A 19,815-nucleotide genomic window follows, 5' to 3' on the forward strand; every position below is an offset into this window, starting at 1 on the left:
GGCATTAAAAATAATGTTTCCAAGGAACACTAATGGACATGGGAGACATCATGTTTTCAGAGACTATTCGTGATACAAGAAAATGCAATAAATGAATATAAAACTATATTAATATAGTTCCAATTTTGTAAAAAGAGAAATCATATGCACATATACATACAACACACACATAAAGCCAGGAGAAAGGATACCAAATGTCACAGTGGCTCATTCTAGGTTAGTGGTTTATGGGTAACGTTTATATTCCTTTTTATATTTTACCTTACACTTTTATGCAATGAGCATATATTAGTTTTACAATCAGTAAAAAGTTACTAATATATTGTAGCAAGCAGAACGTAGGTGAAAACAGGAAAATCTACCTGCCTAAGGAATATTAAGCACCCGGTACAGAATTTTATAGAATTATCTTCTTTATGACCTAAGAACCCCAAAAAACAAAAACAAACCCAGTGCCGTCGAGTCGATTCCAACTCATAGCGACCCTATAGGACACAGTAGAACTACCCCATAGTGTTTCCAAGGAGTGCCTGGTGGATTTGAACTGCCGACCCTTTGGTTAGCAGCCGTAGCACTTAATCACTATGCCACCGGGGTTTCCGACCTAAGAACACCTATCTGTTAATTAACTTTTTTAGTCTAAATTTAAATGACATTTCCTTGGTGAAAAAGACATAAAGAAGGCTTTTTTTTTTTTTTTTTTAATAAACTTTTAAGTACCTAAGAAACTGTAAATGACTGTATAGACAGTGAAGCCTTAACTTTGGCACCAGGAACTGAGCCTAACCAACCTTCCCTCTTACCTTGCGAAGTCCAGGTCAGCCTCCCGTGACATGGTGATGTTGGTCAAATTCTGCTGAAGAACAAAGATGTTCCTGCACATTTTCTTGATGCCGGACTCACTGATGCGCCTGAAGTACTGGGCACTGTTAATGAGGATGCAGGAGATCAGGTGTCCCAGCCCTGATGGGTCACGTGAGGGCAGTGGGGAGAGAGGGGAAGATCGATGAGTGCCATCCTGCATACCCTTGCACACAGGGCTTTTCTCTTCTAATCCCCCACAGTTTAAATGATCAAGGACCACACATCTCTGATGGCTGCAATAATTCCAGAGTATTTCTACACTGCCAGAAGTTACAAACGGGAGGCTTCATGCTGGCAACAAAGCCTGGTATGTCCGCAGCTCCAGCACTGCCATACACACCTCAGGCCATCACAACAAGGCCCTACAGAACATGACAAGTTGTCATAAACTACAAAGTGCATAGGAATTCTTGCTTCTCTGCACAGACGTTTGAGGAGCAGAGAAGAACACCTGTAAACACACGTGATCTGTTTGGTCCTCATCTTCCTCCCACAAAACAGATGGGGGAGCATTTTTGACTGTAAACTTGATTGGGAACCTAAGTAAGTAAAGACAAACCAATCTAAAATTGGGCCATCGGCATAATGCTAACACACCTCAACATTAGCAGTGGGGTATATCTGTAAAGTAGTAATTGGACGGAATGCACTCAGAAACAAAGGGCGAAAGAAAGACAGATGGTGCATTGGCTGTTGAGTTCCCATGAGACATCGATGGACATTTCTGAGGTCTCAGAGTGGTTTGTTCTTAGACTGTCTTATGGCCTATGAAGGTCAGCAAAGGGCACTCAGTACATCAACAAACTATCAGGTCCCATTCAGGATGTGCTTTTTGGTTCAGGTGAGGAATGTTAGTTCAGGACAGTGAGGGGCCCATGGTGGAGGGTGGTGGACCATTTCTAAAAGTTAGATTTTCACTCTAAACACTTAGAATTAAGATAACATCTCCTCCTCCTTTTACCCTTATTCTTGCAAAGTTAGACTCTAGCAGGACATTTTCCTCAGAAATCTAAAGCTAGCCTGACTAGTCATAGCAGTCTGAGCCCTGGTGGCACAGTGGTTAAAGTACTCAGCTGCTAACCAAAAGGTCAGCGGTTCTTCTAAAGGCAGATCTCTCCATGGGCACATGTCCCAGGGCACATCTTCAAGTTCACTGGCTCCCTCTGCTTTCAGAATGACTTTTCCTTTGATGAGGATGAAGGTAGGAAAGGGAGGGGAGGGTGGTCGCCTCTTGCTGCAGTTACACTCACCCAAACTCACCTGTATGCACAAATACGTGAAAGTGAGGAAAAAGTGTCTACTCGAAGAAAAAGAAAAATATACATGGATTCTGCACTTAAAGCTAGATAATTTATCTATATGGCAAATCTCTTTAAGTCAAGTTTTGGCACAATTTACCTAAACTCATAACTTCAGGTAAAATGTGGTTCCGCTTTTGTTTTTGTCTAATGAGATCATCAAATTCAAAACCGATCGTGAAATCATGTTGTCACATACAAGCATGGAACAAATAGAGTCTGGCAGTTTTCTAAGCAATGAGGACAAATAAAAGAATGTAATGAATAGATTATAACTGAATGAAAATTTAAATAATAAAATTTACTATAAGTAACACAAGAAAGGTGGGACTCCTATAGATTAGCATGTAAAAATATTCACGCACATGTATCTCTTCTTCCAAGAAGCCCTGGTGCACCACGGGGATAGGGTGGGAGCAGTCTTCCCTGGTACAGGGCATTGTTTGTAGAGAATTAAAAACAATAATAAAGCCAATCAGAAGCCTGTCTACGTCTTTGTTATTACCATGCACCAGCAATTCTAAACAATTTATCAGTGATGAAATACTCCTCCCTGCCACTGGGGAAGACTGTGACTTCTCCCTCTCGGAATTCAGCTAAGAGACAGAGAAATATTTAGCTTTTCAAACAGGAAGTCTCTAAGTTCCAATTTTTTAGTTAGAATCCATTCCAGGTCATAGGACTTACACCTGTATTTCAACAAGGTGTTGCCACTCAGAAGGATCAGACCTACAGAAAGCTGTGGGGAAAATGAGAAGAAAACTCTGGGAACTCTGAACGTTGGTAAACAAGGCGTAGAAGAGCCATAAAAGGGACATCCTGTGCAGGAAGGGGAAAGCGAAATTCTGGGGGATCACGGACATTCCCACAGTTCTAATGTGCCAAAGGGCTGGCTAATAGCAAACCCTTTAATCACTTGGAATTGTCACCTAAAGTCTTTTAGGGATATTCTCCTCGGGGACGCATCTCCATCTTAATGGCAATTTAACAGTAAACAGGTTCCTTTTTTTCAGTCCTATTTTGCTGTAACATAACTGTGTCATAAAGCAAGCAACGGCCACACGATGGTATTTGATTTCCCACCCTCAGGTTGCTACAATCCTTGGACAAGGTACTTTCCTAATTGTGTACCTGTTGCTGTTAGTTGCTGTTGGGTTAGCTCAGACTCCAGGTGACCTTACGTATAACAGAACAAAACACTGCCCTGTCCTGAGCCGTCCTCGTGGCTGTTGCTATGTTTGAGTCCATCGTTGCAGCTATTGTGTTAATTCAATCTCATTGAGGGTTTCCCTCGTTTTTGTTGGCCTTCTACTTTATTAAATATGTTAAACACGACGTCTTTTTTCTAGTGATAGGCCTTTTTAAATTGCTTTTTCAGTTTATTTATGTTTTTATTGATTTAAATACCACTGGTTTAATTCTGTGAGAGAACACAAGTACTTCTGGCCCCCAGGTCTACATATAAACAACACCGAACAAGAAAAAAGGAACCATAATTTGAAGTCCTAACAGGGGCTCTGTGGGCAGAATTCAGCATGAAAAATTAGTTAGCTGGCACCACATTCTTCAAAATCTCGAATGTGATGCCTTTAGATGGCACAGTCTCTCACACCCTTCTTGCCTGCCAGGCCCCTGAAGGAACTTGTGGAGGGAGTCTTCCCAAAATTGCCGTTAACCGGAGGCTTCCGTTCTTTTTCAGAGAACGCATTCTGTGAGGGAAAACATCCTCTTACGGAGATAATTTTAGCCAGTGAGGGATCTTTCAGGCTTCTTTCCTCATAGACTTTTTTCCCCTTTATAAGCTCCCTGTGAGTTAATTCATGGCCCCCTCCGCAGTCACCCAAATCTCATGAGTGGCATGTCAGGGAGGCAGCTGGGCTGCCATCTGCCTTATCTTGGATTAAATCTCCTTATCAACCAGGAGCAGATGGGAGCCATATTGTTGTCTACCTAGTCATACACGGAGGGGCTAGGTGCTACAGCTTTAATCAAAAAAGAAAGAAAAAAATTTTTTTTCTAAAAGTTTTGAACTTCAGTAATGTAAAAGATCAGGAAAATCCCCAGTCTTCTTCTTCCCAAGCTCCCAGAGACAGATGGCGGGACTGACCTTCAAAGATGTATTGAAACTTGTGCTGCTGAAGGCTGGCGCTCATGGCCTCTTCAATGGCACTGATGTCTTTGTTGAGCTTGACCACCAGAGGGTCATAGTCCATACTTTCCACATTAGCCACAATGGCGTAGTTGCCCTCCTTTGCGAGAGGGATGAGGTAGTGGAAACAGTGAACTCTGAAAAGAGAGAGATGGGAGGGCAGTTAATAAATCTTTCTGTTGAAAATAATGATCTTATAATACAGCACTGTTATGTACTGAATTGTATGAGCCCCAAAATAAGTGTTAGAATCCTAACGTCTATACCTATGGATGTAATCTCATTTAGGAACAGGTTTTATTTGCTATGTTAATGAGGCCATATCACTGTAGGGTATGACTTTTGAGATATAAAAAGAGCAGATTAGACATAGAAAGAAGCAAGGAAGCACAAGAGGGGAAGATGAATGCCATGTGGAAATGGCCAAGGAACGGAAGAACAGAAGCTGAGATAAAGATCTTCCCCCAGAGCCGACGGGGAGCCTTCCTCTAGAGCCAGTGGCCTTGTAAGCTTTTAAGTACTCTTTCCCTTTCCCCTCAAAAGCTATCTTAGTTATTCTGTGAGACAACTGAGAGAAGCTGAATAAGTTGGCTTCTGTGGTCCTCGCTTGTTCAGTCTGTATGATTGGGGTGAGGAACAGAGGAGCTCTGAAGTTCCTTTCAATGCTAGGATTGAATGTACAGTGGAAAAAGCATCAGACATTTCAACAGATATCACTGCAGGGAAAATAAGAGGTGGACTTCACAGAACTTAAAAGTGTAGGCTTTGGAATAAGACTACTTGGCTTTGACTCCAGGTCCAACATTTACTAGCTGTGTGATGTTAGGTAAGTTCCTTTCTCTTTCTAGGCCTGTTCTCTTATCTGTGAAATGGGGATGGCAATACCTACCTCACAGGGTGCTATGAGGAGCCACTACGTGTAATGGTTAGCACAACGCCCAGGACAGAGGAAGTGCACAGTGTTGGCTGTTCTCACTGTCATCACGGTAACTGCATTTAATATTATTAATTTACTACTTAAAACATTGTTACTTTATTGAACATCTATGAATGTTAAAAATTGTGCTAGGCCCTGGGAATATGAGACATGATTTGTACCTTGACAGACTTCACTGTCTATGGCGTAGGCCAAGAAAAAAACAACCCAAAGAAATGCCTTGTTCAGAAGCACATGTACCAGTGGCCATCAGTGTCTGCTGCGGGGTTCCAGGAAGGGTCATGACAGGAGGTGACACTTGACTTGAGTCTCATAAGATGCACTGAGTGAGCCTGAGGAAGGAGTGGCCCAAGTCAGCTTGACCAGGCAAAGAAGTCTGTGGGGGGTGAGGGCTGGCTACTCCTCCATAACCTCATTATTATGTTGTAATGGAAGCAAGTTTCAGTCCAAATTCGGCCATACACACACACATATATGTAAAACCAAACCAAACACCATCCAGTGGCAGGTACGGTCCAGCCGGTTCTGTAAGGTAGGTGAAGTCCTAATGCTCGACCCTTCTGGGTGCTCTGATCCTTCATGGAAGGTTCACTGGAGGTAGACATGACAACATTCTAGAAGGAGGACTCTCTGTTACCCTCATAGTTGACATCGGGTAACCTTTGGGTATTTCCAGTTTGGGGCGATTATTAGTAAAGCTGCTATAAACATTCATGTATAGGTTTTTTTGTAAATATAAATTTTCATTTCTCTTGGGTGTGTACCTAGAAGTGAGATTGGTAGGACACAAAGGAAGCGTATGGGTAATCTGTTAAGAAACTACCAAACCGTTCGAAAGGAATGTACCATTTTGCTTTCTCACCAGCACTGTATGAGAGGTCCAGCTGCTCTGCATCCTTACCAGCACTTAATATTGTCAGGTTTAAAAGAAAATTTTTTATTAAGTTTTAGCTATTCTAATAGATACATAGTGGCATCTCATTGTGGTTTTAATTTTAATTTTCCTAATGACTAATAGAAACCCTGGTGGTGTAGTGGTTAAGAGCCACGGCTGCTAACCAAAAGGCTGGCAGTTCGAACCCCCCAGCCTTTCCCTGGAAACTCTATGGGGCAGCTCTACCCTGTCCTATAGGGTCGCTACGAGTTGGAATCAGCTCAATGGCAATGGGATAATGACTAACAATGTTGGTTTTTTTTTACATACATATTTTCTATCCTTATATCTTTGCCGAGGTATCTATATCTTTTATAACTTTTCTAAATTGTGTTGTTTCTTTTTCTTATTATTGAGTTTTGACAGGTTTTTTTTTTTCTTTTAATATAGTCTGGATACAAGTCCTTTATCAGATACGTGTCTTGCAAATATTGCCTTTCAATCTTTAGCTTGCCTTTCCATCTTCTTAACAATGTCTTTGATGAGGTCTGATTTATTTATTTTTTTATGAACGGTACTTTTGGTGTTCTATTTAATAAATCAGTTCCTAAACAAGGTAGTGAAATTTTTCCTCTAGAAGTTTTTTACTTTTTAGGTTTTACATTTAGGTCTAGGACCCATTTTGACCTATGGTTTGTATATGATACCTATATTCTCATACCTTGTTGATGGAAGGGGAGCCAAATATCTTGAGTAGCATTCATTTTCACTGAAGGGTACTCGTCCTAACAGTTGCTAACTAACTAACAGCTAATTTCACCAATAAAAACACATTCTGACATTCATCTGCAAACTGGTAAAGTTTTGATCAGAATACCAGTAATAGAAGTACTGGTCTCAGCCCCATCTGAAATGTGATTTTCTGATATAATGAAAGTTGACCAGCTCTGTAGCGGGATTCATGACTACAGCAAATGATTACTACTGCGGTTAAAAAACATTTTTTAAAATTATATTTTATTATGTTTTCTGCAAAAGTTCATATAGCAAATTGGTTCCCATTTGAAAATTTCTATACAAATGGTTCAGCGACATTAGTCACATTTCTCACAACGTGTCAACATTCTCTTTAACTGTATTCTGGTGGTTCCATTTCCAGTGCTCTGGTTTCCCTGCCCCCTTATCTTCTCATCGTTGCTGTAGAGTAACTGCTGGCCGACCTTCTGGTCCCATACAGGTGGTTTTTTAATGGAGCACCATACTCACGGGCAATATCCTTTACTTTGTGTGTCAATGTGCTATTTCACTAAAAGGTGACCTCACGGGACAGTTTTGGTTCAAGGTTTAAAGAGTATCTCAGGGAGTCCTCTAGTCTCAATTGATTCAGAAAGTCTGGACTTTTCAAGAATATGAGTTCTGCTCTGCATTTTTCTTCTCTTCTATTAGGGTCCATCTATTGTGGCCCCGATCAGAATGGTTAGTAGTGGTAACTGGGCACCATCTAGTTCTTCTGGTCTCAGGATAGATGAGGCCATGGCTCATGTAGGCCATTAGCCCTGTGGACTAGTTTCTTCTCTGAGACCTGTGGTTGAAATTTAAACTACGTAGCACCATCTCTAAAGTCAAACCATCTATGCTAAGGTGTCTTTAAAGGTGTCTTTAAATTAGATTGTAGAAATATCCCCAGACAATGGGAAGACCATGTATAAATGCGTGAAGATCTAAATGGTGGGATCTGAGGAATTACAAATGGTTCCTTTTCACTGCACACAGATTCCGTAACAAAGGCATGGGTTAGGCTAGGAAGACGGTCAGAGCCACATCATCATAGGCTTTGGAGGCCATCTAAGGAATCTGGACTTTATTTTAGTAGCCATAGGAAGCTTTAGGAGGATTTTAAGGGGAAAAATGATGTAACCAGATCTGGCTTTGGCAAGATCACTCTGGTACACCATAAAGGATGCACTGATGGTAGAGAACGGGAGCAAGTGGAAGCAGAGAGACTAGTTAGGAAATTATTATGAATTGGAAGTGAGAGCTTATGAGATCCAGAAGGAGGTCAGAGATATAAACACTGTTTTAGGGTGCTATCTTCTTCCCAAATGATTACAGATGAAAAAGAAATTAAAATAGTCACCGGAGGATGTCAAATTCAAATAAATTTTTTTTTTCTTTTGGACTCTGGCATGTTCTTGCTGACCTTAACATGACTTTGGCATTAAGGGTTTCTGCAAACACTGCTGATTACACAGCGGGATGGTTGATTTTCAGAAAGTGCACAGTTAGGATCCCAAAGGTGATGGGCAGTTGCTGTTGAACCCACTTTGAGCCCTCCTGATGATGAGCAAAATCAGCTGATAAAGATGACATTCTTGGCATTGTGGACTCAAATGGCAACTTAATTTTCTTCTTCTAAAATTCAAATAAAAAAAATCTCAACACGTTTTAATGCTGTCACCAAGTCTTTCACTGTGGACAGGGCTGCTTGGTGATTAATGTGACACAGGTGAAATGTCAAAGGCTCTCTGGATGGGCCCTTCGACACAGAACCTGCTAGATCTGAGAACACTTTTTGGTTTGAACTTTAACAGTGTTGAAGAAAAATATGGGCTATGGACATAAAAATATTTTGGGGAATGAGATACTTTTTTTGCATTTGGCTAGTATTTCTCATTTATTTTTTGCTGTTCTGTGTTCTTTTAAGGCAACTTGTTCTCTTGTGACTTTCTGACTAAGAGTTCCAGAGACAGTGGCTGACCAGCCACTTCATCATACCAGCCCTGGAGGCCTAGGTTCTAACTCTCTTTGTTTTTCATTGAGGCAAAACTCAGATAACATAAAACTAACCATTTGAAAGTGAACAATTCAGTGGCATTTAGTCCATTTACGATGTTGTACAACTACCACCTCTGTCTCGCTCCCACACATGTTCATCACACAAAAGGAAAGCCCAGGCCCATGAAGTGTTACTCCCTCTTCTCCTCCTTCCCGCAGCCCTTGGCAACTTTCTGCCTCTATGGATTTTTTCTGGATATTTCATATAAATGGAATCATACAATCTGTGATCTTTTGCCTTTTGTGTCTGGATTCTTTCACTCAACGTGATGTTTTTGAGGTTCATTCATTCCACATTGTTGCATGTATCAATACTTCATTCCTTTTTGTAGTTGAATAATATTTTCTGGTGAATATGTATATGAGCCCTGGTGGCACAGTGGCTAAGTGTTCAGGTGCTAAGTCAAAGGCTGGCAGTTCGAGCCCACCTGCTGCTTCACAGGAGAAAGATGTGCCTGTCTGCTTCCACAAAAATCACAGCCGTGGAAACACCATGGGGCAGTTCTACTCTGTCCTTTAGGGCTGCTATGAGTCAGAATCGACTCGATACAGGTGGGTTTGTTTTGGTTTTGGCGTTTATATATATATATATATATTTTTTTTTTTTTCTTTTTTCACATTTTTATCCATTTATCCATGCATAGATATTTGGGTTCTTTCCACCTTTTGGCTACTGTAAATAGTGTTGCTAGGAACATTCAAGTATACAAGTATTTGTTTGAATACTTGTTTTCCATTCTTTTGGGTATATACCTAGGAGCAGAATTGCTAGGTCATATGTTAATTTGATGTTTAATTTTTTGAGGCACCACCAAACTACTTCTCTCTTTTTAAAGGAGGATGGGAAGCAAACAAAGAGCTGATTGTGATGATAAGGGTAATGCTGGCCCACACTCTCTGTAACTCCTACATGTGTGTCTATTTTGTAAGTGGACAAAATAGCATTTACTTGATCTGGGTTCAAACCAGCTAACTCTCAAGAGCCAATCAGGTTTTCACTGAGCACCTAAAATGAAGGAGGGCTGATCCAGGCTCTGAAGCCATGACAATGAACAAGGCATCTTGTTCCCTGTCTTCCAGGAGCTAATAATGTCTTCCATCATCAGCCCCCTTTGGGTGCCCTGAGCACACAGCAGTCTCCTCTATTACAGCATTGCTATGCCACATTGTAATGATTTGTGTGATATTTGTCTTATTGATTTTCTATCATCAACCAGATGAACAACAAAAACAAAAAGCTTGTTAATTGTAGCAGGCTTTAAAAGGAACAAGGACAAAATGGAGTATATTCATAAGAAAGCAACCAGAATGTTGAAACCATGCTATATGAGGAGGCAAGGAAATTTAATCTAGAAAGAATAAATACATTTCTGCGTTCTCAGTAAAGTCAAGGAAAGATAATGCTGCATCCCAGCACTGTAAAATCCAGTCTTTTTTGTTATTCATTCCTGAAATTACCTTCTTCTGTTTCTAAACGCCACTTCATCCTTCCAAACTAATGTTGGAGGAGATAGAGCAACGGGTGCTTCAGCACTGTACAGTTCCTTGTAAAGTTAATGAACGAAGACTAAAACATGTTCAGCATTATCAAGAGTAATATTGCCAGGGTGTACCAAAATTAAAAGGGAAGATCCAAGGTTAAGGATTTAAAAGATCCTGCTTAAACATGTTGAAAATATCCCACTTGGAATTAACTGCGCTGCAAGCAGGCAATTATGAATGTAGGATGTATTGTACCCCAAAAGATGAATAGCGTCAATTCCGGCAGTTGTGGCAGGAATTAATTTGGTGTTCTCTTTGTTTTTCTGTGCAGTCCAGGTAAGAGCAGCATCAGAATGTTACTGGGTGTTTTTTTTTCCTTCAGTGTATTCCATTTACCTATTGGTAGAAAACACCTGATTTCATTCAGTTTGTTAATAGAAAACAAATCTAAAAATTATCGTAAAGCAGATCAGAAGAACGTATTGAAAGAGCCTTTATTTTTGGACAGCTTAATGTAAGAAACGAGAACGGAAACAGTGCTGAGGAAAAGAGATTCCAAATCTGCAGTACTCTGTCTGTTGCTCCACTCACACGTGCTCCCAAGCAATAAAGAAGTAACTCATGGGCAAGATAATGAAGAACGAAAGGAAGAGGCACTGACAATGCATTGTTCTCAGGCTTTGCCTGGGCACACCTGAAGGACACCCAAGTTCTACCTGGGATCCAAACATATTCCAAAGGCTTACTGATGAACTAGAGTCCCACTGGTTTTTTTTTTACATTTTAAAAATCTACATCTAGTAAAGACTTTAAACAAAAATATTTGATCAACTTTAATAATGACCAGAAAATGTGTTACTATACACCTTCTGATCCTGAGGTTTCTGACCCTGAAGTTTCACAAGTACATATCCAGCTGTCGATGTGACATGCAACCTGGACAGTTAACGTGCATCTCAAACTTAACGTCTTTAAAATGGAATTCTTAATTCCCATTCCTCCCCCAGCCTTTCTCCTTTCTGTGACCCTGAGTTAATGGTCCTAGCATCCCACAGTTGCTCTGGCCCCAGACCTGGTGCTTTTCCTTGAATCCTTCCTTTCTCTCATCACATCAGTTGTTGTTCAATACAACCTATCAACAATTTATCAGCTCCATGTTCACAAGATGGCCCCAATCCAATGCTTCTCACACTCCCACCTCTGTCATCTGGTGCTCAGAACTGGTCTCAACTGGTTGTCCTGGTTCCATACATATTTTTGCCAGCTATCCACTTTCCAGAGTGATATATATAAACACATATATGTTAAAAGATCACACTGGCTATTTCACAGATATACATATGTATCTATTGTATATCCCTCTATATATCTATCGTATATGTATATATTTAAATACCCAAAATGATCTCTTAAAAATGTAATTTATATCTCTCCCCTTCTTAAAACTCCTCTATGGCTTCTAAATACACTTACAATACAGTCTGACTATTCACGTGGGTGACGACTATACTGTGTGGAGGCTACGTGGCCGACATGATCAGGCTCCAGCCTGCCTCTCGTCTCCTATCCTTTCTTCTCCCACCCACTTTGTTCACCTGGCTACAATCGCATTGAGCTTCTTTCTGGTCCTTGGAACAGCCAAGCTCACTCAGTACCTTCATGAGTGTCGTTCCTCTGTTTGAAACTCTCCCTGCTAGGGTTTTGTAAAGGAGGTTTCTTCTCGTCACCTTGCAGTATTTCTTCTGAATATTCTATTAAAAAAAAAAAAAATTTCCTCTTCCTAGTCCTTATCACATCCTGGCTGTACGCTCCATCCCTGCGCTGCCAGTACAGGAGCTATGCGCCACAGTGACTATGGACTGCTGAAATGTGACTAGTCCAAATTGAGATGTGCTGTGTAAGCGTAAAATGCACGGTGGATTCCAAAGACTTAGTATGAAAAAAAAAAGTCACACAAAATACCTCATTCATCATTTTTATGATAATTACATGCTGAAACGACAACATTTTAGATATAATGGGTGAGATAAAATATATTACGATAATTCATTTTGCCTGTTTCCTTCTTTTTTTTTCTCTTAACATGGCTACCTTCTATACTTTCTGTAATTTAAAATCACATAATGGGGTTCCCATTTGTAGCTCACATTATATTTCTATTGGATGGCACTGCTCAATCCCATCGTGTTACTATTTCAGCTGTACTTATCTGAAATTACCTTTTTTGTTTACTCATAGGCTATCTTCCCCCCTTAGAATGTAAGTTCCATGACAGCAGGGGCTTTGAATGTTTTGCTCACTGCTGTTTTTTATCAATTTGGCTTAGCCTGACAACACTGCCTGGCACATATGACGCACTCAATAAATATCTGCTGAATGAGTTAATGATATGAATGAAGGAACAAATGAATGAATGGTTGAAGACTTGCTAGTCCTTCCTTGCCACCATTTTTGTATGTATAATAACATGCTACCAAAGCTAAGCAGAATATTCTATACTGCAGGCAGGGGAAGGAACAAGAGTTCAAGAATAGTGGCAACTTTGAACCCATTTTCTTGAATTATTTAATGTAATGTCTTCTCTTGGATTTTAAGTTCTTTGAAGGAAGAAACCATGGTTCTTACATCTGCATACCCACTTCTTGATTAGCAGAGGACCGTAATAAAAATACCAACGACAATTAAGTAGCCCTAATCCCAAAGCACTTACCATACAGCAGGCATTGTGCTAATGCCATACTATTTCCTTTATAAAATCTGAGTTAGGAATTATTGTTTCCATTTTTAAGATGAAGAAACTGAGGGCTAGTAAAACAAATTAACTGACTTAAGATCACAGAGCCAGCTGGTACAGCCATTCGAATCCAGGTCTTTCTGATTTCACGTAAACTCTTAATCACCAAGCTCCCAATATAGCATGTGCTCAAAAACCTTAAGAATGACCGAAGACTGCTAAAAATAACTTCTAGTGTAAAAACAGACTGTGGCAATAATAACAACCCCCAACTATGGTGATATTCCTCAGCAAACAAGAAAATGATGTGTGAATGACAGTGCCTCTGAATCGCCAAGCCCAGGGCTTGGCTGTGTCATACCTGACTTCCAGATGTAAGACCAGCAGGCAGCGGTCGGCCATGTCCTGGAAAGACTTGGCCAGCTCGCTCAGTGTCTGCATGATCTGCTCCGACACAGGCGGGAGATCCATGTTCACGTGGCTCTCTCGACCAGGAGACAGCACTGAGAGAGGGGAGAGGACAAGACCAGTCATCTCATTAGCTGCCTACAGACTTTTAAAGTGACATATTATTTTGTTGCATATCCTGTTGTTTTTATCAATTTGGCTAATGCTAGTGTTGGCAGCATTCGAAGCCCAATACATGACAAACTATTTCTATGCCTGATTAAACATAGAAGCCCAGCTGATTGTCTTAAAGCAATTCACAGAACAACAGAAACAGAACCTTAGGGTTGGAAGGGACCTTGACAGCCATCTGGGCCAGCCACTTCACCATGCTTGTGTACACATTTAGGTGGTTGTCCATTTCTGGTGGCATGTATATGCAAATGTTTGTGAAAGAAAACTGAGTATCTTTTGAGGCAGCTTGTTTCACCTCTGAAAGGTTTGACTATCTTACATCAAGCCAGTATCTGTCTTTCAATAACTCCTAATCAGTGGCCCTGATTCTCCCTAACTCTCCTACAAAGTAAAGTTAATCACTGGTGTATGTGTTAGCACTTCAAGTATTGAAGATGTCTATTCTGGCTTCCTGGAAGCCTTCCCTTCTCCAGGCTAAATACCCCTAATTCTTCAACCATTCTTCAAGTGACTTGACTGAATCATTTCACGATTCTTGTAACTTACTGACAAAAACATTCCAGTATTCCTGTATCTTTCCTGGAATGTGGGAGTCAGGACCAGATATCCTAAACACGACAGAGTGGTCTACCTGTGTGGGGAGGGTCATCACCTTCCTGTTCCAGACGTGTACTGCTTGCACTGAAGCCTAGCATCTTCTATGGGGTGGAAGTGGCCGTGCGTTGCATTCTACTCTCAAGACCCATCTCAGATATGACTTTCCCCTTGAATTATCTTTCCCCTATCACTAGACCCATTGGTTCTGTAGACATGGAATAGGTAATGGAGGCACGGGAGTGGGAGAGGCAGTATTACCCAAGCAGATTTTCTGTTATTCCCAGCGCCAGGGAGAGGCGATCCTGCGCTTTATTTTCTGTAGGAGAACTAAACGTTGTGGTAGGATTTTATCTCTCATGTACATGTTACCAATGCCTCCTGCCCTCCCCCATGTCTGTTACATGGCACTTACATTGGCCCTTTACTTAATAAGTGACAAGTATGAGCTATAAATATTCCTATTTTACAAAATATAGACACAAAAAGTTTCATAAAAATCTTGTCATAATATAAATTTCTTACAGAATATGCTGTTTAGAGGAATGCAGAGGTGAGCTATCTTTAGTGTGAAGAGTTTAGTTCTTATATTGAAAAGTTTAGTTTATCTGCTATATAACTTTAGATTTCTGTATATCCGCATTGTTTATCTTTAAGTCATACTTTATCCCACGTCAGGGGGTCATATCTGTAAAAAAATGGTAATATTGCTGCCCAGGTCTATTCTTAGAAAGCAGTAAACCCTCTTAGACTGTACTACCATAGTCTGACGAAATCTTAAGTTTCATCTCTTATAATTTAATATTGTTAAGTGCTGTTGAGTCGGTTCTGACTCACAGTGACCCTATGTACAACAGAATGAAACACTGCCTGGTCCTGCGCCATCCTCACAATCATTGCTATCTTTGAGTCCACTATTGCAGCCACTGTGTCTATCCATCTCATTAAGGGTCTTCCTCTTTTTCAAAACCCTCTACTTTACCAAGCATGATGTCCTTCTCCAGGGACTGGTCCCTCCTGATAACATGTCCAAAGTACGTGAGACGAAGTCTCGCCATCCTCACTTCCAAGGAGCATTCTGGCTGTATTTCTTCCAAGACAAATCTTCTTGTTCTTCTGGCGGTCCGTGGTATATTCAATATTCTTTTCCAACACCATGATTCAAAGGCATCAAACTCTTCTTCAGTCTTCCTTATTCATTGTCCAGCTTTTGCATGCATATGAGGCTACTGAAAATCTCGTGCCTTAGGTCTGGCATATCGTAGTCCTCAAAGTGACATTTTGTTTCCTTTTTTTTTTTTTTTAACACTTTAGAGAGGTTTTTTGCAACAGATTTGCCCAATGTAATACATCGTTTGATTATCTTGACTGCTGCTTCCATGGGCGTTGACCGTGGATTCAAGTAAAATGAAATCCTTAGCAACTTCAGTCTTTTCTCCATTTATCATGTTGCTTACTCGCCCAGTTGTGAGGATTTTTGCTTTCTTTAGGTTAAGGTGTAATCCATACTGAAGGCTGTAGTCTCTGGTCTTCACCAGTAAGTTCTTTAAGTCCTCTTTGCTTTCAGAAAGCTAGGTCGTGTCATCCTCCAATCCTGATGCCACGTTCTTCTTTATTTAGTCTGGCTTCTTTGATTATTTGCTCAGCATACAGGATGAATAAGAATGGTGAAAGGATACAACCCTGACACACACCTTTCCTGACTTCAAATCACACAGTATGCCCTTGTTCTGTTCAAATGACTGCCTCTTGATTTATGTATAGGTTTTTTTTTTGCATGAGCACACTTAAGTGTTCTGAAATTCACATTGTTCCCCATGTTACCCATAATTTGTTATGATCCACACAGTTGAAAAGTCTTTCCTTGTTAACAAAGTTTGAGTAATAAGAATCTTGAAAATGTTAGCAGAATGATACAACCATTTTGGAAGATGATATGGCACTTCCTTAGAAAGCTAGAAATAGAAATACCATATGATACAGCAATCCCTCTCCTATGAATATATCCTAGAGAAATAAAAGCTGTCACATGAATAACATAGCACACCCATGTTCACTGCAGCATTGTTCACAATAGCAAAAAGATGGAAACAACCTAGATGCCCATCAACAGATGAATAGATAAAGAAACTATGGTACATACATACAATGGAGTACTATGCAAAGGTAAAGAACAATGATGAATCTGCAAGCATCTCACAACATGGATGAATCTGGAGGGCAACATATTGAGTGAAGTAAGTCAATCACGAAAGGACAAATATTGTATGCGACCACTACTATAAAAACTCATGAAAAGGTTTACACACAAAAAGAAACAATCTTTGATAGTTATGAGGGAGGGTAGAGGAGGAGAGGGGAAAACACTAAATAGACAATAGATAAGTGGTAATTTGATGAAGGGTAAGGTAGTACACAATACTGGGAAGCTGTCCAAGGCAAGGTCATGGAAGCTCCATACACATATCCAAACTCCACGAGGGACTGAATTACTGGGCTGAGAGCTGTGGGGACCATAGTCTCAGGGAACATCTAGCTCAACTGGCATAACATAGCTTATAAAGAAAATGTTCTACATTTCACTTTGGTGAGAAGCGACTGGGGTCTTAAAAGCTTGTAAGCGGCCATCTAAGATATTCCACTGTTCTCACCCGGTCTGGAGCAAGGGAGAATGAAGAAAACCAAAGACACAAGGGAAAGATTAGTCCAAAGGAATAACGGACCACAACCACCACAGCCTCCACCAGACTGAGTCCAGCACAACTAGATGGTGCTTGGTTACCACCACTGACTGCTCTTACAGGGATCACAGTAGAGGGTCCTGGACAGAAGTGGAGAAAAATGTAGAACAAAATTCAAACTCACACACACACAAAAAAAAACAGACTTACTGGTCTGACAGAGACTGGAGAAACCCCAAGAGTATGGCCCCTGGACACCCTTTTAGCTTAGTACTGAAGTCACTCCTGGGGTTTAACCTTCAGCCAAAGATTAGACAGGCCCATAAAACAAAAATAAGACTAAAGGGGCACACCAGCCAAGGGGCAAGACTAGAAGGCGGGAGGGACAGGAAAGCTGATAATAGGGAACCCAAGGTTGAGAAGGGGAGAGTGTTGACATGTCACAGGGTTGGTAACCAATGTCAGAAAACAATGTTTACTAATTGTTTAACACGAAGCTAGTTTGTTCTATAAACCTTCATCTAAATTAAACAAACAAACAAAAAAAAGGAGTCTCGAAAATGTCAGAAGAGCCTTCTATGTTTAATTCTAACTTCCTAAACTCTCTACAACAGAAATGGAATTGTTGCTATAACTCTGGTCAATTTCGAAATAAACTGACCTCTACTAGAGAAGTTCATTGCTTCTGTCTTTCAACCTTCATCCAGTGCTTGGGCAGTCTATGCCTGCCTCTGCTTTGAAATGAAATGAAATTGACTTTTTCCCTTTAACAAAATTCCCATGAATCAGAATCCCTAGACAGGGATGTCTTCAGGTTTTAGGCTCTGAACCCTTCTGTATGCCTTCCCTGTTTCATGGTTGCAGCAACTGACCATTGCCAAATTACAAATTAAAAGAAAAAATACAAGTAGAGTAAGTTAAAAGCAAGATTAGCCGCCAACTTAAAATTTGCAAAGTAAAAGTAGCTTAGAATAGGAGCACACCATACATGTCATTTGACTGTAATCTATAGCAAAACCATAACATTTTATTAAAGAAACATGAGAAATTATACCCAGAGTGCTACTGAAAGGCTGGCTTGTGAATCCCTGAGGGCTCACTGAAATTTGCAAGGTTTTCTTAACTAGAAGGAACATATACAGCAAGGAAATGCTCAGTATGGCAAAGAAAGACAACCCTAAGTAGTTAACTATCTCTTAAATGTCAAATGGAAATCTACAAAAAAGCAATGCTGACAGAATCTGTTTGCGAGATTAAAGTCAAAATATGAGGGTCCTGGGCGTGTAGGTGCACACACACATACACACACACACACACACACGTGTACACAGTCTTTTAGAGGCTACATTGTATATCTCAGGGATTGCTTTCGTATCAGCAGAGCCAATGTGTACTGATAGTCTTTAAAAATACTAGGAAGTGGTCACTTAAGACAGGTACTCTAAGTTGTTTTTGTAATCCTGAGGATGTAATGAGAGTATTCATGGTATCTTGTTCTTCTTATGACCACTTCATAAAAGCAGACATCTTTGAGGCTCCTAGCCATCTGTGGCAATGTAACTGGTTTCCTGTATTAAATGGATTGGTCTATATGAGGACGCTGGGGCAGACATTACTTGCTGGGTGAACCAACAGATATTTTCAATTCCCTTCTCCCTTGCTGGCTCCACTATAGACTCTGGAAAGCTAAATGTTTGCATTACCAGCCTTGTTTGTAGCCAGAGGTGGTCATGCATCACAGTGCGGAAAATGACCTCCTAAGTAGTCTTCTGTGGCTTCTGGAAAGACTTTTGCCTTTTCCTGATAAAAGGAGAGAGCTAATGCTGGTACCAACCTTTTTCTCCTCCTTGTCCTGATTTGACTGTGGTATCCAAACTGTAACAGTCGTCTTGACACTGAGAGGGAAAGACTGAGAACCAGAGAGGTGCTCGTCTAGATACTCTTGAACCATTGACCAACACCAGCAACTGCTAGCCTTCAGATTTCTTGTTATATTAGGAAAATGAACACCTATTTGTTTATGCCACTGTCAATTTTTTTTTAAGAAATAACTTGGTGCCAAATTAAATCCTAATGTTTTCAGCCTCTGAAATTTTAAATTCTAATATGATACTCTCAGATCAAAACTTTTTCTTCCGTCAGCTCTTGCAAACCCTTGTTTCCGTTACGCCACCTATTCAACTTTAACTCTGTAATTCCTTCATTATCTTTAGAGCACTAGGCATGGATTGCACGGTTGATACTCTGAACTACTCTTACCAGAAACCTCAACCCCCTTGAATCCCGTTCTTTCACTACAACCCCATAACCCATTGCTGTCGAGTGGATTCCAACTCATAACAACCCTACAGGACAGGGTAGAACTGCCCCATAGGGTTTCCAACGCTGTAATCTTTACGGATGCAGACTGCCACATCTTTCTCCTCAAGGGTGGCTGGTGGGTTCAAACACTACCTTTTGGTTAGCAGTGGAGTGCTTAACCGCTGTGCCACCAGGGCTCCTTCACTATACCCACTGCCATTGAGTCGATTCTGACTCATAGCAACCTTATAGGCCAGAATAGAACTACCGCATACGGTTTCCAAGGCTGTAATCTTTACGAAAGCAGGCTGCCACATCTTTCTCCCAAGCGGCTGGTGGGTTTGAACTGCCAACCTTTCGCTTAGCAGCCGAGCACTTAACCACTGCACCATCAGGGCTCCTTCCTTTTACTATAACTGTCCTAAATAATTTAACCTAGTCCTGGGTCAATTCTATGCCTTATATTCTTTGACGAAAAAACAGT

At 40.6% G+C, this 19,815-nt stretch overlaps 1 protein-coding gene across 5 annotated transcripts in view; it reads right to left on the minus strand.

The window, feature by feature from the left end:
• Positions 1-19,815, minus strand: part of EXOC4 (exocyst complex component 4) — an 831,013-nt gene that overhangs the window by 62,979 nt on the left and 748,219 nt on the right. For 4 of the 5 annotated variants that reach the window (XM_003420870.4, XM_064289703.1, XM_010600447.3 and 1 more), the window contains 3 exons: positions 13,535-13,676; positions 4,270-4,448; positions 804-963 (listed from right to left, as the gene is read on the minus strand). In XM_003420870.4, the coding sequence (XP_003420918.1) occupies positions 804-963; positions 4,270-4,448; positions 13,535-13,676 (481 nt within the window). Of the gene's footprint in view, positions 1-803; positions 964-4,269; positions 4,449-13,534; positions 13,677-19,815 lie in introns of those variants that run through there. The other variant, XM_064289704.1, reaches the window with a different exon arrangement.

This window comes from Loxodonta africana, chromosome 8, assembly GCF_030014295.1.
Source record: "Loxodonta africana isolate mLoxAfr1 chromosome 8, mLoxAfr1.hap2, whole genome shotgun sequence".
Lineage (NCBI taxonomy): Eukaryota > Metazoa > Chordata > Mammalia > Proboscidea > Elephantidae > Loxodonta > Loxodonta africana.